Source organism: Pleuronectes platessa, chromosome 10 (assembly GCF_947347685.1).
Source record: "Pleuronectes platessa chromosome 10, fPlePla1.1, whole genome shotgun sequence".
In the NCBI taxonomy this organism is placed as follows: Eukaryota; Metazoa; Chordata; class Actinopteri; order Pleuronectiformes; family Pleuronectidae; genus Pleuronectes; species Pleuronectes platessa.
In genome coordinates this window covers 18,097,397-18,115,422 of record NC_070635.1, presented here as the reverse complement: position 1 = coordinate 18,115,422, position 18,026 = coordinate 18,097,397, and the positions used below count along the sequence as shown (strand labels likewise).

Here is an 18,026-nt window from a genome sequence, read left to right as displayed (position 1 = left end):
TTGAATTGGATTAGGTATAAACACTTAGTAATGACTGTGGTTGAGTTCGCGAAATTTGACTATCCCTTCACTGCAACACATAATATCCAGGAAAGTAAGGTGAATGACTAATCATCTAAACTTCTTGGACTTCTTTAAAAAGTAATCACGAGGGGCCATATTCATAAACATGCTCCCAGAAAACTTAAGCCTAAAAATGTGAAAAAAGAGTCCTTCGAGGGTCACAGATACATCTTTTTTATCTTTTTATGAGATTACTTTGTTTATTGATGGCTATTGGGACACGAGGAAGATATAAACAAAGAAGTTAAAAAGCTTTTAAAACAACCTACCAACCCTACCTTTAAAAAACATTATCGCATAGACATACAAGCACGCTTCACTTGCTTACATTGTTATACCCTGTTTTTAAATAAGTACTTCTATCTATTTGATATTAAGGATTATTTATAGTATAAATGATTAAAATTATAATGTAGAATAAAATAGCTCATTTATTTCTGCTATTTAAGTAGCAGTGTTTGTTGGCATTTAAATCTTACATAGCAAAAAGCAATAGAAGCAAGTGAAAGTACCAGAATATCTAACTGGACACAGGTTTGTTTACTGTTAGCTCAATTAGCTGACAAGCATTAAACCGTTTTTAAGAGGAAAACTTAGCCCCGGAGTTAACGGCTCATTCCCCCTGATTGTGCGCACCAGTGAAGAGTGTAGAAAGCAGTATTGTGTGTTGCAGTATAAATGCGAAAAGGCAGCCTGCAGCACATTAACAGGATTCTTCACACACACAGGTGTTATACCACCTACAGCTGATAGCAAACTTATCTTAAATAACCATATAAGACCATTTTCCTATGCTTAGGAAACCCAAAAGCCTCTGAAAAGTCCTACTCAGAACAGTTTTTCGCCTCAGGAGCTCTCTCAAAGTGCCCATATTGTGCTTTTTGTGGTTTTCTCTCTCCTTCAGTAAGTCATAGTGCTTTTCAAGCATGAAAAGGTCTGCTGGGTAACAAAAGCCAAAGCAGTACAGTACAAGAGAAACACATGCCGCGTTGCAGCATGAAGACTTATTCTAGTAGACAATTTCAAATTAATATTTTAAACCTGTAAATGACCAAAATACGGGCTTTTAATGACTAAGGTCCTTTTTGAATATTAATAAACACATAAACGGAGGACTAATTCTTAGAAAACATCATTATTATAAAAACTTTCACTTGGAGCAACTAGGAATCTTCATGAATAGAGCCATAGAAAGTTAAACAATATGGTGTTAAGACTGAGTAAGACAATGTAAATAGAAATAGAAGTGCATAGACTATGATTTTATTCCGGTGTATAAAATACCCAAACTATCATAATTATTGTCAATACTCACATTCCTGAGGCCTCATCTCAGTGACTTCCTGTTGCCACAATTTCCAGGTGTCACAGTCGCAGGGCTCATGCGCTTCACCTTGACACTCCCTGTAATACATACAGACAGATAAGGACAGACATTATCACCAGTGACACAGTCAAATTCATTAATCAACATCAATTTGACTTTTTTGCTTAAAATGTATTACTGCAGTGAACTATTAAAGTTGGACCTGTGTCACATCCAGTTCCATAACCAAACGTCAAATCAACCGAAATCTGAACCTGACAAGTGAACCCAATGGTAACTTTGAGGAACCATATAGCAAAATAAGTAAGTTATGTGGTATTACACAGGGTCTAGGCCATAATATGACAGTGAGGGAGCAGTCAGACCATTATCTGGTCCCGGACTGGGGGTGAAAGGTTTGACCATGTCCTGGATGTAGACTGGGTCTGATCCGTTCGCAGCACGGTAAACAAGTACTATTGTCTTGATGCGGATACGGGCAGCCACTGATGTGAAGGGAGCGGAGGAGCGGTGTAGTGTGAGAGAACTTAGATGGTTAAAGACCAGTCGAGCTGCTGCATTTTGGATGAGCTGCAAAGGTTGCATAGCACTAGCAGGTAGACAAGCCAGGAGGTAGTTGTAGTAGTCTAGGCGTGAGATGATAAGAGCCTGGACCACAACCTATGCCGCCTTCTGAGTGAGAAAGGGACTTATTCTCCTGATGTTGCTGCAGCAATGTTGGCAGTAAGGGAGAGTTGACAGTCGAGTGTCAAACCCTGGTGGCTGCCGCAGGCTTGTCAATAGTTATAGTAAGGTCAAGGGTGGGAGAACACTCCCTGGAAGAAAAACTAGCTCGGTCTTGTCAAGGTTGATTTTCTGGTGTGCGGACATCCACTGAGAGATGTCAGTCAGACAGGCAGAGATTTGTGCTGCTACCTGCGTTTCAGACTGGGGAAAAGAGAGAATTAGCTGGGTGTCATCTGCGGTAGGAAAAGCTATGTGAGTGAATAACCCAATCCCATGTGAACCCTTCTCACTACCCTCTATCTTGAAACGGAGTCACAAGGGGTAGTGGTTGAAATATGCCCATACACAATGGGATAGCCCTTCAAGAAGATGTTACATCATCAGTTGTCGTCGCAAAAACCCGACACGTCATCAGTAGTCGTCGATGAGTAAACAGATGATAAAAAAGGAGGGGACCCAGGATGGAACCTTGAGGGACCCCAGTAGTGAGTGGTTCAGACACAGATCCTCTCCAAGTTACCCAGTGGTTACAATCTTCGAAGTAGGATGTGAGCAGGGAACGGCAGAGCATGAGACACCCAGGTCCTGAAGGGAGGAAATAAGTATCTGGTGGTTCGCTGTGCAGAACGCAGCAGAAAGGTCTAGAAGGATGGCTACAGAGGAGAGGGAGGCTGCTCTAGCAGTGTGAGGTTGCTCGGTGACAGCAAGGAGGGCAGTCACAGTGGAGTGGCCTGCCTTGAAACCAGACCGGTGAGGATTAAGAAGGTGGTGCTGGTGAAGATAGGAAGAGAGTTGATTAAAGATAGCACGTTCAAGTGCTTTGGAGAGAAAAAAAAGAGGAGAGACAGGTCTGTAGAGAATAGAATACATAGTTCAGCAGTTAAAAAACACATGTGGTACTTTGATCAAAGTGCTTGTTTCAGATCTGTTCTGCTCTGAACAGTTATATTTCTATGCTATCAGACTGTAAAATCATTTTCCTCATACTCTCAGGCTTCTTGAACTGCTGTTTGGCAAACTTCAAGCAGGCTGTTATACGCCTTTTACTCAGAGATGGCTTTCACCAACCACTCTATCATTTAGAAATGATCGATGGAGTGCTGTTTTTTTGAAGAGATGGTTGCCGACAGAGCTCTCTATGTTGGAGAGGCCACTGTTGGCTCCCTGGAAATAGCCGTCCTTTCCTCTTTACTGGGTTTGACATGACACCAAAATCTCAGAAGAGTCTGGATTATTTCAGTCTTTTTCTGTTTAACAATGACACAGCACTTTGGAAAAATGATATTAAAAATAACAAATTATCAAAACATGTTTCTATTTCATCATATTGGGGCATTGTGTAAATAAATTGCAAAGAAGGTGAGTGTATTGTCTCCCACATAAACATACATAGACGGACATGAGTAATATTTCTAGTGTTTTTCTATAACAAAACAAAATCCTATCAATCTTCTTGTCAGACTGACAAAAAATGTATTCTTGGCTTCAAATCTTTTGTTTCAATAACCTCTATCGTTACATTATCATTACAATTTCTTGTGCAGTTCGCGATCAAAACCTGCCTGTTTGGTATGGGTTGTTTGCTTGGCCTGGAGTGATGCTGGTTGCAGCTTTCTTTCAGAAACTTCATAAGTGACCTACACTAATTGAGCCACTTCAAAGTGACACTGAAGCCGCATCATGGCTACTGAACAAAGAGCCATTCACCTGTTTAATTAGAGATTGGTCTACTCAGTAGGCAGAGCCCCAAACTAGAGAATCAGTCCTTGTTGTGAATGCACCCGTTGTTGTTACGTACGATGTCCCAACCACGGCTGTTACAAAACAATGGTCACCTGTTTATTCAAAGTTTGTTGATATTGAACACATCGTGTGTCAAAATCACACCAAATTCGACACTGCACTTCCTTGAGTGTAAAGCCGATAAGATTCTACAGTTCTAGATTGAAGTCTTCCATATACAGACAGACAGATAGAAAACAGAAAATTTATAATAATAGAATTTATATAAACGTTAACATTTTCAAATATAAAGTGTGTGCACTTTACTGACCAGCAAAAGAGGTGGCCTTTGCCACAATCTACTGCAGGGGCACGAAGAAGGGGGAAAATAAGAGGGTCCGAGGTGGAAGCTCCAGGACCCCCGGTGTTGAGTCGCACAGCCCTTTCACACCCTGCCATAGGACACCAGCGGATTGCTGGATTGTTCTCCACAAATGCCTGTAACAGAAGAAAAATAAAAAATCTGTTTAATGGTTTCTGTTCCTTGTTTCTACTGTACCGTGAACTACAGGAGTCATGTGTTTTATCACTCGAGGTGACACTTTGATTTCAATGTTTTGTGCAGTGGGATCAGCGTTAAAGGAATCTGTTCACCGTGAGCACATCTGTGTTTTTGATCCGATCTGGTTTACCTTGATGTCAAACTGCAGGTATCGCCTGTCCATCTCTCTGGACACCACACTCTCTATGACTTCCACAGGTACTAGCTGGTAGCAGTCAAAGGCCGGGCAGAAGATGTTATGGGCTTCACCCTCTTGGATCTTTAGATTTAGAAATCTGAAAAAGAATGATATATACTGCAGTGAGCTAAGGGTGGCTGATATCCCAAATGTACTCAGTGTATTATAGCTTGGATGCAGTAAAGGACTATAAGTTGCAGGAATGAGACTTGCTTTGCAGTTTTGCTTCTCTCACTCTCCCCTTCAGCTCTCTCCCTCACAAAGACACACAAAAAACATACATGTACACAAACTTGCCTGCCCATCTTAAGTACTCTCCTGGTCAAGTTTATGCGATATGAGACATGTTTTTGTACAAATAGGGGGAAGGGAGAGGGCCTGGAGAGAATGAAAGACCTGATTTGCCAAAGAGATTTATACATGTTGAGTTCAGAAGCAGTGATGGAGGATGGGAGCAAACCAACTGGTTTAAAAAAGAAAAAGCAGTGGATGCATCATCCGTTGAAGAAACAGCAGTTATCTGTGAAACATGCAGCAAAACTGAAGGAGGCAGACAGCACCACAAATTTGTATCACCATTTGAAATTCCACCCCCTACTGACTGAAGAATGCCTAAAACTCTTTGTGTCCAAATCTCCCTTTGAGGCAAACAGTCACACCACCATGACGAATAGTTGCTAACTGTATTGATACCAATATTGGGGGAAAACTGAAGGTACCACAAGCTTGTCACTTGACTCAAACATGAATTATCAGTTGTATTGAGGGGCAAAGAAACTTATTTATTTTTTTAATCAAATCTATTTTGGTTTATTTATGTAAAAAAAAAAAAATGTAACACAGAATAAAGTTATTTTGATGAATATCACAGTTCTAAGTTCAAATTTGTTTTGTTTTTTTCCTGACAGAAGCATAGGTTAGTTTTTTTTAAAGAAAACCTGCTTTTAAACCTGGGGCTCGAAGTTCAGAGGTTTAAAAGTCTATCTGTGCCATTGCTTGGTTTGACTGAATACCGTTTTACTAGTTTTAGCTTAGTTGTTATTTCCACTGTGATTTTAAAATTATTCTAATAGAAACCACTAATGATTAATAATAATAATATTTTAATGCTGATATATGTTTAATGGTCAACTGGAATCATCACAGTGATGACGTTGTATGCATCAAAGGGGTAAATCAAGCAGGCGGAGATTTAAAAAATTTGTAATAAAAATATCACCAATATGTCACCTAAATATAATTTATGTCGTATCTCCCAGCCTTCCAAACAGCCATTGGATAAAAAGAAAAGCATTGAGGATCAGTGGAAGTACATTAAGGACATAGCAAGGCAATCCACAGAAGGCCAAGCCAAAAAATAGCTTACCCTTCCCAGCATGCTCTGCAGAACTCGTGGCCACAGGACATGTCAACAGGTTCTTCAAAGACAGAGATGGAAGACATGCAGATTCCACACTGTAAGACAAAAGAAGAAGATACATATAGGTTAAAGTCTGTTTAGTTACATATAACCTCCAATAAAAATGAGTAATTCGTAAATCTCTCTGTTTCAATTTCTAAAGGTCCTTCATTAAAATCGATGCATTAATTTGCATCACACTTTGAATGAAATCCAACACTGCCTTAGTGAAAATTCCTGACACGGTTTTCTGAAATTTTACAAACAAGAGAATAGGCTGATGAAGCTATCTTAAATATGTATCAATAACACTGAACCAAAGGCCAAGATGATGACCTCTTCTTTTGTTTTGGAATGGTAAGATATTGAGTTTTGTAGTGTTCATTGAACAGAAATCATCCATTATACCATCCTTTCTACCCTTCCTCCTTCACGTCATCAAGCCCACCACTAACAAACGGTTAAATGGCTCTTGGGTCCTTGTGTTTGAAGGTGTACACCAGCTAGAGGTACTATGGTCCAGTAATACGGCACAACCTTTAAATACTAATTAGATACTAACCATCAGATGTATTGTTTTCACTCTCACTGAATCTTGAGACAAACAGATACAAATGACACATAAGACAGACCCTAACAAAAGATATAAAGGATGCAGTGCACTTGAACAATGTAATTATTGACTTGTGGAGGGGAAGAAAGTGACATAATCAACCGTAACCTTTAAAAAGGCTCTCAAGTAGACCCAGTCGATTGGCCCAGTTCAAGACACGCCCTCTCAGAGCCATGATAAAAGATAGTGTCAGGCAAATGCAGCTGGTAATTTCTCACAGAGCGATTGGTAAATCAAGTGTGTCAGCTTCAGCTATCATCTATCAGTCTAGTTCACATTTTGAAAACACTGGATTGAAACATCCAAAGGTTAAATGATCCACTAAAGAGATTGGACACGTCTAATTTCCCCCACAGATGTCAATGTATTTTTAAAAGCCTGAAACATCCTGGTCAGCAATGTCAGGAGTAAAACCATATAAAATCACAGAAAATTATGAAAATTACAATACAGTCTTCAGTATCGATTGCAGACATAAATGTTTACAAGTATCACAACAAGCAAAACCACTGAGATTTTGGATGTTAAGAAGCTTGTGATGAAGCTGTTTTTGCAGGCTGCACACAGTTTAGTTGCTGCCCAAAAAATGTACCCATATCTTCAAGCCAGGCTCTAATCAGATGAAACGAAAGTGAACTTTGCCCTTCTATGCTGCTGACCGCCTCTGGGACACTGATTGTTACCCAGCACACTTGACACCCCTGTTGGCAGTCTTCAAAACAAATTGTGAGCAGCATAAAATCAGCTAAAGGCCAGGGGCCTCATTTGAGATCCATCAAAACAAACTTGACGGGACAATGTGCACACCCGTATGGAAACTCTTATCCATGCGTACAAACACTTTAGAGATGGGGAAAATTGCCAACCCAGATGGTGAGGTGGCAAAATGTGATTAGAGAGAAATTAAATGTGAGAGAGGAAACGTTATGAAGCCTCTTTCACTTCACATCACACGTTACTTATAAATTCACTTAATCGTAAAACATTCCAACCAGCAATGTGATTTGTACTTGTGCTACTGAGCCATATTGATTTAATAAGCATCTTTCAATTGGAAAATATATTATCCAACTGAAATCTCAAATCAATTTCTGCTCAGTGTTTCAGGCACCGGCTCACCATCACATTACACAGCCATCAAACATACAGGAGCAGGCCGAACTGTACTCTGTATGGTCGGCTGTGGAGTTCTCGGACGGTGTGTATAAACCAGGCTTGAACTAGAATGTTTGAGCCCTTTCAATTAAACTATGTTGTCCAAGCTAACTGATTGAAGTATCAACATTTTTTGTAGAAATCCTTTTTACCAACTGTATATTTTATACTGAAAACCAGCTATTATTCACAAAGAAGACTGCTCTGAAGAATAGGGATATAGGGATATCCCAGACAACGTCAGCATGATGTTGTGAGCAGTAAACAGGGGATATTCTGACTCTCTAGCAGCGGGGGGGCAATAGGTCTCCATTATGACCTTTCACATTTGCATATTTACAAACAGAAATTTGTCCCATGAGGTGTATGCTGCACAGTCACATTTCAATGACTCATGGTTACTAGTTAAAAGCGAACTAAATATTTGTTTTATCTTTGTTTAACAAGGCGCTAAAATGTGACTTTACAAATCACATATGAGTTTATGTTAGCTGCAGAGTAAAACTAATTAGAGACAGCCACAGCAACTGTCATGCAGCCTTTCTTTAAATGTACCATCAGTATCTTATTTTCCAACATAAATTAATTTAATGACTAATCCCTTCATGTTTAATGTAGAGGGTTGCATCATATCTATTTCACAGTCTACATTATTGGCCTATGTAGCATTTCAATCTTGCAAATAAAACTAATTACTAATACAATTTTTTGGAAAGAATTTTATTACTCTCTTTATGTTCAGAGCTTGCCACAACATAAGTAACAAACCACTGTTTCTCTGAGGAGTAGGGGTTGTGCTTGTGTTTATATTGGTGAGGGAGAGCACTGGCATGAATGCTAATGATTACAAGGCTGGGAAATAATGCAGCAATATGCAGAAAGACAGGTGTGGTGATGACATTTTAAAGAATTCAGCAGAAACACTTCAGGAAATCTGTTGCACCATGGGGACTCAATTTAAATAAACATTGTTGCACAGTTTTTACAGGCACTCTGCTGGTTGCTTTAAGTGTAGTTCCATAGCTTTATCCTTGCTGAGGAAAACATGCTGCTCACTGAGGCTACTCATTCTGTGCTTCAATTTCATCTGATGGCTCTTCGCTGAGGAGTACGGTTACATGACACACTGAAGATTTTCATCTATCATGTCTACTATTGCCAGTTAAAAATATTCGTCCGAATGAAAAAAAATATCCCAGTTCAGGGTCACTCTAGCTGATTCAAACATGCACTGTAATCCAGATAATATCCTAAAAATATCAGGAAATTAAAATACAAATTTCCAAGTCACAGGCACTGGACAATATCTGGATATTTTCCTGCCAACCCCCTCAAAAACTTGCATGAGCCCATGAGAGCAGGAGGGCATGTTGATGACGTGTCTGACACAAGAAGGGGGCAAAACTTAAGAAACAAAATGAACACAAATATCTCAGGGATGAGCAGGAGGTGCCATACATGTAGAAGATGGAAGTCATTAATCCGCTACTTCCTACCTTCTGTATTTTATGGACTTTATGTCTGAAATTGTCTTCAATGGCAAATATGAACCATGTCACCATAAAGAAACTATGCACCAATTTCTCTATTGCATTTGTCTTACAAATGGGGCTCAACACAGATGTGGCTTGTTGGAGAGTAAGCATTTAATTTGACTCTCTCTTGAGAGGGAACCTCAAGACATCTCTTACCAGTGAAGACTCCTCGTCAGCAGGCATGAGGCTGATCTGGTCTGGGGAGGAAATGGAAGAGCGGGTTGTGCGTGGCGTCCTGGGCGAGGGCAAGGTGTCCCAGGCATTGCAGCCACTTGGAAGTGGGTTGGGCATCTGTACCCCTGAGCGTTGGCAGCATTCTTCCGCATTGTTCATCCAGGCCTCTAAGAGCTGCTCTCTGTCCCAATCTGTTACAAAAGAGTAAAAACATACAGTAAGAGAAAGAAAGGATAAGATGTAAAAATAAAAAAAATAATAGAAGCATAATTTAAGTCAATTAGAACCCCTTTTGTTTTTATTATGAACACATGAAGAACAAAGGGACATGAAGAATGACTTTGGACAACCGCCAAGATTAAAACAAGTCGAGTGTGCTATGAAGTAAAGCCTGGTGCTTATTGATAAAAAGGCTGACTTTTCCTTCAACACTTCTTCTCACCTAAACTCCCAATTCAGCCACACAAAATGTATTCACATGAAAACAGTTTGTTTCAGTCCATCCCATACATATTTACGACCCATGTAAGACTATTGTGAGATTTGATAAGCGCGGTGCTGAATCCACCAAAGCTCACACAAATCCCACTCCTGTGGCAACTCTACCATATAAGCCCTTCAAACAACATAGACCTGCTGCCATCTGGTTTTCTCTTTCAGAATAGCTGTTCAATCTCACATTAGCAGAGCAACAGCTTTGAGAGTTTTTCAGTATAAATATTGAATGACTTGTGGACTGTGCTGGAGCCCAAATATTCTGACGAAAAAAGTCGCTGCCAATAATAAGAAACATGACCCGGTCATCTGTGCAATTAGGCCATTATCAGCCTCCAGACACGTTCCACCGCCAATCAAATGGCTCAGACTCTAAATGGCCTCGTTTAGAAAATGAATATTGCAACAATTTGCCCCATCATCGTTCAATTAAAACTCATCAATGAGTGTGACCCTATCTTCATGCTTTTGGCCATTAAAAGAAGTCTGAAATTAACATTTTCACATTTAGTCTTAAATATGAAAAATTAACTGGGAAATGCAAATTGTCATAAGTACAGATTGACAGGCTCACAGCTTGGCAAGAACCACCACTGTGATAAGAAAACCGACTCATATGAAAAATGTGAACATTCGGAAGTGTAGAAATGTGTTAGGGTTTTTACAAGAAATTAACGATACATAAGTCCAAAAACCCTTCTCCTAGAGATTAGCAAAACTCCTTAACTTTCCATCCCTATTTAAGAGACAGGAAGCATTCCCACGATAGGGGTGAATAAATATAGCACCATTCTGGGGTCTCTTTCCCATCTCCAAGCTCCTAAAAGTATGTCTAATATGTAGCACACAGTACACATAGCTCTACAGCCACTCAGCCAACTGAATCAGAGAGTCGAGTATTTAAAGACTGAAAATCAACCCCAATCTCTGACACATTTAACTAAACTAACAAAATCCGAAGTGAGTTAAATTAAGTAGGGTGAAGATTCCCAAAGGCCTAAAATCAAATAGCAAAAATGTCTGAATATTAGACGGGCTTCATCCACATTAATTGAGGTTAAAAGACGTTCGACTGGACAAAAATCCTATGTGCTGGACATTAATATGAGCTGAACTATGTGCATGCGTACAGAACGTTTCCCTGTTAATGTGGCTGTGTTAAACTCTAGCCCTTTACAAGGTGTGTAACTTGGCTTTAAATTCATTGCCACCATTACTTCACACCAATAGATTTAATAAGGCAACTTAAATTTTACACCCTGTGTCACTCTAGATTTCAATCCCATACTTTATTCTCTTCTGGCATTAAATCTACACCACAAACGCACACAGTTTGCTTGAAAGCAGTCATGTGAGTGACAAAAAGACCAGCGATTAAATTCAGACATATTGCATTGCTTTGCTAACCTTTCCCAATGATTTATCAACCTCAACCTCAGCGTGCCACTACTTAATGTGGGGTGGATAGAAATCAGGCTGCCTAGCTTATTTTTAGAAATATAAAATATTACTGATAATATAACTGACAATATAACCGCCACATAATGTATATTTGTTGCATAATATATGATTTAACTCAAGCAAAAATGTCCCGCTGTATGCTGTTTTAATGAGAAAACAGTTGAAGAACGTATCAAATCAAAACCCAAAGTAATCAAAACTATATCAGTGATAGCAATACAGGCCAAATAGCATAAGATTAAAAAACTGTGGTTCAGCTTGTTTGTGGATGTGCATGTATCTTTTCCTCGCATATTTCAGGCTCAGTAAAACTGCAATTAGAGCATGTGACGACAACAACATGCTCCCATGAGTTCAATACAAGATAAAAACCTTTTGAGTGTGCCCCTTCGAGTGTATGGCATGAACTTTGCATAAGTAAATTAAATGTATCATTAAATGCTTGTTTCACAAGTAAACAGCGAAAGGAGGGCTATCAGAAATATAACAACTACCCAAGGTTTAAAGCTTAAATTGAACCAGCAATGTTGGAAATAAAGGACCAGCAGACTCAACCTTGTGAGTTACTGTGTGTGTATCTTTGTGTGTTTAATGGTACCATGGGCACGTAGCAGTGCCTCTGCAGTGAAGAGGGGGGCCTGCAGCATGTCAGCTGTCTCCACTATCAGCATGTCCTTCAGCCTCCGTAGATCCTGAGGCCGCAGGCCCTCGTATATCTAGAAGAAAAAAGGGGCAGGGGAGAGGAAAGGACAAAGTGAGCATGTAAGGAGGGGACGATAAATAAGTTGAATAAGAGAGGAGGGAAGGAAGGTAAGGGGGACAGAACCAGGAATTGAACAGGCCAAGTTGGCAGAGAGAAGTAATGGAGGAGCAGAGGGAGACAGATGGTGAGACCAGGGGAGGAGGAGGGGAAGGAATGAGGCAAAGGAGAGAAAAGAATAGAAGTATTAAAAGCAAATCAAATATAGATGATTACAGACGCATGACTACGTCAGTGACTTATGATGATGGGAGTCACATGCCTTGAGGCAGGCTATTTTGTGTGACTAATGTGTGTGCGTGTGTGCTCTTGTACAGCTATCTTTGTGAGGACCAGTTTCAGCCTACAACCTACGGAGTGGGGACATTTTGGGATAGTGAGGACCTTTTTGCCGGTCCTCACTTTGTGACCCCATTTAATGGACTGGATTTTGTATACACACAATTCAAGCAAATGTTAACACTTTACCTGTTAAACACTATCGACCAACCGACTCTATGACTGAAACTGGTTCAGTTCTTACAAAATTTTTATATTTTTCCGTTATTTACTAATGTGTATAAAGTTATAAAGTTAAAGACTCTCAAGTGGAAAAAAAACGTTATTTAACTGACAAAGACGGTTCTGTATTAGCACTATCTATGTGTGTTTTTTTGTGTAGGTTTAGAACAGAGTTTTTATCAATAACAAAAAATAAGTTTGTAGAAGAAGTTTGGGATACGTTTGTTGACAGTGACACCAGATGAGGAGAACAAACTGAGAGCTGTGTACCCACTGCCTCTTAGTATTTTATTCTCTACCTCTCTTCGGTCAAGGGCTGCGTACTCTGCCTCTACACCCTCTGCCTCAGGGGCAATCGAAAAGACCATCTGCGACTCCAGGCATAGGGCCAACTCCTTGTGGTGCTGCTTCTCTGCACAGTCACACGGAGTCTCGCGGTTTTCATTCTCCGCAAACAGGTCCGCCTCTCTCTGCACCAGGAACTGAGACGGAGAAAACAAAGGGGAAAATCTGTGTTTAAATCATTGGGTAGGGGGGGGGCACTGTATGCAGAAACATTTTCTAAAGCTCATATGTGTATTGATATAAATTAAATTAGAAAAAAGGTGGAATACCACTGACCCTGATTTTAGGTAGTTGAGAGTAAGGGTACAAACATATGTGAGGAATACTGATCCCAACCAATTTGATTTTAATTAGTACGAACAATTTCAACAAGTTTAACTTTATCTTTACTCAAACATTATCACTTTTAGATATGCAGGCTCTCTTAAAAGCAGTAGCAGAGACAAAGCCTCTTTTTGATAGTTACAGCAGTGCTTTCTTTCACAACTCAGCTGGAAGACAAAGATTTGATTCTTCTGTTCTCCACTGCAAAAAACTAAGTACTCTAATCAGCCTGCTGGAGGTCCTGAGAACGCAGTGGCAAACCACTTGCACGTCATCTGGAACTGTCCACAGGCTCCTGGAGGCAGTTTTCAATTTGAAATGGATTTTACTTTGAAAAGCATCTACCTTCGCAATCTAAAAGAACTGCATAGTTCAAAGTGAGATAAATACGTGCTGAGGATGTTGCAAGTAAAATGTTAAAAAAAATGCCAGAAATGGCTCAAAAAAGCTGAACAAACCCTAACTGAAGGGAGGGACACAGATCACAATGTATATGAGGAGAATCTTACCAAGAAGCCAAATTCATCTTTTTGGCGAAAATGTATTTGAAACAAACTAGAAACTCTGACTTTATAAAGCGGTAATAATCAACAGGTGCAACATCATTATAGGTTGAAAGGAAAGTGTATAGACGCAAACATGTGTGTGTGTATGCCACCTAGGGAGTATATGTATGTATGTATGGTTGAGTAAATATGTTTGCTCAAGTAAGAATATCTCATGAACAGTATACAATTATATATCAGTTTACTTCTCGTGTGAAATTTTAGCTTCCCACAAAAAATGTGTCCAAACTATTCTTTACATTTTGCTTTTTGCTAAATAATGTAGGATTTCTGTCTTTCCATCACAACAGACCTACAGGGCTATATCCACATGGTGTTGTTTTGTACTGCATAAGTTTCAAATTGTAATTTGATAGACAAAACCTCAGTGAACAGCTTTCTGGGCTAAATAAAAAATAACAAACTTACACAATCATGAGTCATGGAAATTAATGCTATATAGCACATTGTGACAATCTATGATTTTGCAGCCATAGTTGAATCCAACTGATGTTCATATTGTAAACTAAATTCTTCATAAGGATTACAAAGCAAAGTTTTATATAGACTCCTTTTTCAAAACTAAACTCGTGGTCTTAACGAGGACAGATACTAAGAGAAGCAACATGACAGCTTAATTTATCTGTCTGACGTTTATATGTGGTGCATTCTGCCCCAGGGATTAATAAAGCCGTTTTGTGCTGCACACTCTCTTCCCAAAACTCACCAGGGAGGTATTTGATCACACTTAATGGAATGTATGTGAGCCTGCAAATTACTGTCCCTTACCCAGGGTCGCGACTGGATCTAACACAAGGCCACACACCCGCCACAACAATACAAATATTCACAGCACAAAGGGGCAGATTATGAATAATCTATCTATCCATCTCCCTTAGCCTTTTATCTTCCTTCCACTCAAATGGCTCCCTGTCTCGGTGAGACTCTTAAGTTTCCATCTACAGAGACATTGATCTAAATCCCAAATCTAATACTTGAGAATATTTCACATGAGCCCAGACTGAAAAACCTTACCTCCACACAGGTCTTCACCCCTGAGCCAGCGGCATAGTGCAGGCAGGTGTTTTTCTTGTTGTCTGTAGCATTGACATCAGCACTCTCGTATTCTCCGTGATCCAGCTTTGCCCCAGTCCATGCCAGGATGATTTGTAGGCATTCAGCCCGACGCTGTTCATCTTCGTATGGCCGCGAGATGCGAGGCTGCAGTGCCCCCTCTGAGATCAGGATCTGGGGCCCCATGCAGAGGAGGTGCAGAGACGTCTCATTGTGCACATTACGCTTGTTAGGATTTCCATCTTTGCTTAAGACAAAATACCTGACAGAATAAGACAAGGACAGGAAAAACTGTTGTTTAAATATTATACTTAGAAATAATATTTGAAATGAATATATAGAATTACCTAACATCAACCGTGCGGAACTGTAAATTGAAATTGTCCAAATCAGTCTTGAGTCCCAGAATTTTGGAGCTTTGTGTCAAAACAATATCAGAATCATATTTATCCATCCGGAATCTATACAGACATGTATTTTGCACCCATTTGAATTGAATGTCACCTGCTGCCATTTTTCACACACCCTTGCATTTTTTTAAGTCATGTATGAATGCAAATTGTGCAAGCCTTAAATTTGCGAATAAAGGACAGGGCCTGAGAAAAGACAAAGACAAACACATGAAAGGCTGTTAGCTTGTCGGGTGGGAAGCTCTTGGAGTCCCATCCTATTTCAACCCAGCATGTCGCATTCCTGAGAGTTGCTAACAGATGGCTATGTGGAGAGACAGATGGGGCAGGGCTATATGAAGTCGAAACATGAAAAATTCGCTCTTCTGATGCAGCAATAAGGTAATAGATGGGACCAGTTGATCATCATTACAGTGCTAAGTAAGAGGGATGCTGAAAGCAGTCCTACTAGGCTGAACGGCTAAAACACAGGCAATAGAATTAATCATTTAATTTATAAAAATAATCGGTAGCATAGGGACAGCAATTGAGTTCTGCATCTATCAACCGAAAAAAGACACACACTTTTCCCTAAAAAAATGTGAGACTCTGACGGTGTAATCTGTCTGCTTGTTTGTTTGTTTGATTTTGTTTGGGCTACATCCTGACCTGAGTAGGCGTGTCATTGCGTGCCGGGCAGCATAGTGCAGTGGAGTGTTGTGCTGGTAGGACTCTCCGTAGGTAGAGTTGGGATCCAGAGCCTCCTTGAACTGCGGGTTACTCTCATAGAGTTGGCAGGCGAGCCCCTCATCCCCATTGATGAGAGCTTTACGGAACTTGGTCGCCGTGTTCCCCATCTCTTCTCCTGCTGTGGGTTCAAGCTCGGACTGACACAGCAACCTTTGGAGTTGTCTTCGACCTGCTCAAGTCCAACTCACCAGCATACTGAAGGTCCTAAAGAAAAGAGGAAAAACAAGGTTCAATTCCTTTGCGCCTTGGTTTTTTGTCCAACGATTGCCTTGCTCGAAGAAAAATGGTAAAACTAAAATATAGCCAGCTAGTATTTCTATCACTGTTTCATGAATATCAGCCCTGCATCCTAAAGTATTAATCACTTCCTCTCCCTCTCAACCACGAGGATGAGACATGCAGCTCCAAGGTTGCACGGTCTGCTCTGCCACAAGCCTGTGTATGCATCAACACTGCGCTGTCTACCACCTCCTTGTGATTCTCTTTTTTTATTTTTTGTTAAGAATAACCAAACATTGTGCCAACAAGCTCACACAGAGAGAAGGAGAAGACTTCCTCTGGCATCACCAGGTGCTTCCGCCTCTCCTTGCCAACGCTGCCCATCCTACTGAGGCAAGGAGTCATTGTGAAGCGAGAGATCATCCACTCAACAGCAACATGCAGCCAGTCAGCATTTCGCTTCCACCAGAGCACCATATGGTCATGACTGTTTGGTCAGTGTGATGCTTTATGTATTTTTTTGTGAGCTGCAGCACAAATACACAGAACACAGCACAGGATGCAATACTTCATGATACTAATATTCATGAACTATCACCACCATGTAAATCCTTCCACTTGAGTATGCATTGTGATAAAGTTGTGTACACAAGCAAGGAGAAAATGCTCCATGAATACCTCTCAAGTTTAACTAATCTCCAGCTCTCAATAGGTCAGTCGGTGTGACGAAAGGAAACGATAAGCAAATGTCGACATTCCACCGACAATTTTCCACAGTTTATGTAAACAGTAAAAAGTGGATGGGTCTAAATAGTTTTCATCTTATCAGCCAATCCTTTATAATAAAAGAAATATAAAACTACATAAGAGACAGTTCCTGCGTGTCACAGAATGGAAAATAAGTTAATTCCAGATATTTATCATAACGCATGGTCATTTTCACCCACTGTAGTTTGAGGAGATTTCAGTGTCACTCTCGAACACAGTTAATATGATGAGCAACACATTGACCCTTTATATGGACAGCAATATTTAAGAATTGGCATTATTCCGAGACTGAATATTTAGATTATGATGTCTACATGAGTTGCTACTAACATTTTTCATATTCATTCATATTCCTGTTTAGGTGTTGCAGAGCAGTTTGATTATGACGTCAAGCAGAAAGGGGCGAATTCCCCACAATGACCTTATTCATGTTTAGGTAATCAGAACTAGATGTTTACATGGCAGTGACTTATTCAGACCACTGTCTTTATTGGGTTAGTAAGAATATTAATGTTCACGTAAACATAGTCAATGACCACACTCGAAATGGGAAGGTGATCTCAGACTCTCAGACCCCAGTGAAGATTTGGACATGAAGCCTCCTGCATTGACTTTAGCTCTTTAACACCAGATCGCAACTTGTTTACATGTTAAGTCAAGTTATGAGCAAGTGCTGTCTTGGCCCAGTCGTGTAGAGAGGTGGATAAATCATTAACTTAAAATTCGACAATCATTTTTCCACTGTCAAGTTTCAGCTCTTTGAAAACAATTTAAATGTAAAATAAAGATTGGTGAAAAGGGGGCTGGACCAGAGTGGGACGGGACAGGACAGGACCCCCCCCCCCCCTCTGTAACAGATTCATCATCAGTCGCTACACTGACACAACTTATAACTTGTTCTTTAATCAACCATCACATAACTAAATACTGTTAACTTATAT

General features: G+C 40.0%; 1 protein-coding gene across 2 annotated transcripts in view; it reads right to left on the bottom strand.

Moving 5' to 3' along the window:
* Positions 1–18,026, bottom strand: part of LOC128449048 (ankyrin repeat and IBR domain-containing protein 1) — a 35,760-nt gene that overhangs the window by 16,834 nt on the left and 900 nt on the right. For both annotated transcript variants that reach the window (XM_053432032.1, XM_053432033.1), the window contains exons 2-10: positions 16,018–16,302; positions 14,921–15,221; positions 12,971–13,153; positions 12,009–12,126; positions 9,437–9,645; positions 5,945–6,033; positions 4,531–4,675; positions 4,170–4,336; positions 1,379–1,467 (exon numbers count right to left, since the gene is read on the bottom strand). In XM_053432032.1, coding sequence (XP_053288007.1) covers positions 1,379–1,467; positions 4,170–4,336; positions 4,531–4,675; positions 5,945–6,033; positions 9,437–9,645; positions 12,009–12,126; positions 12,971–13,153; positions 14,921–15,221; positions 16,018–16,205 — 1,489 coding nt within the window. In that variant the 5' untranslated portion in view covers positions 16,206–16,302. The remainder of the gene's footprint in view (positions 1–1,378; positions 1,468–4,169; positions 4,337–4,530; positions 4,676–5,944; positions 6,034–9,436; positions 9,646–12,008; positions 12,127–12,970; positions 13,154–14,920; positions 15,222–16,017; positions 16,303–18,026) is intronic.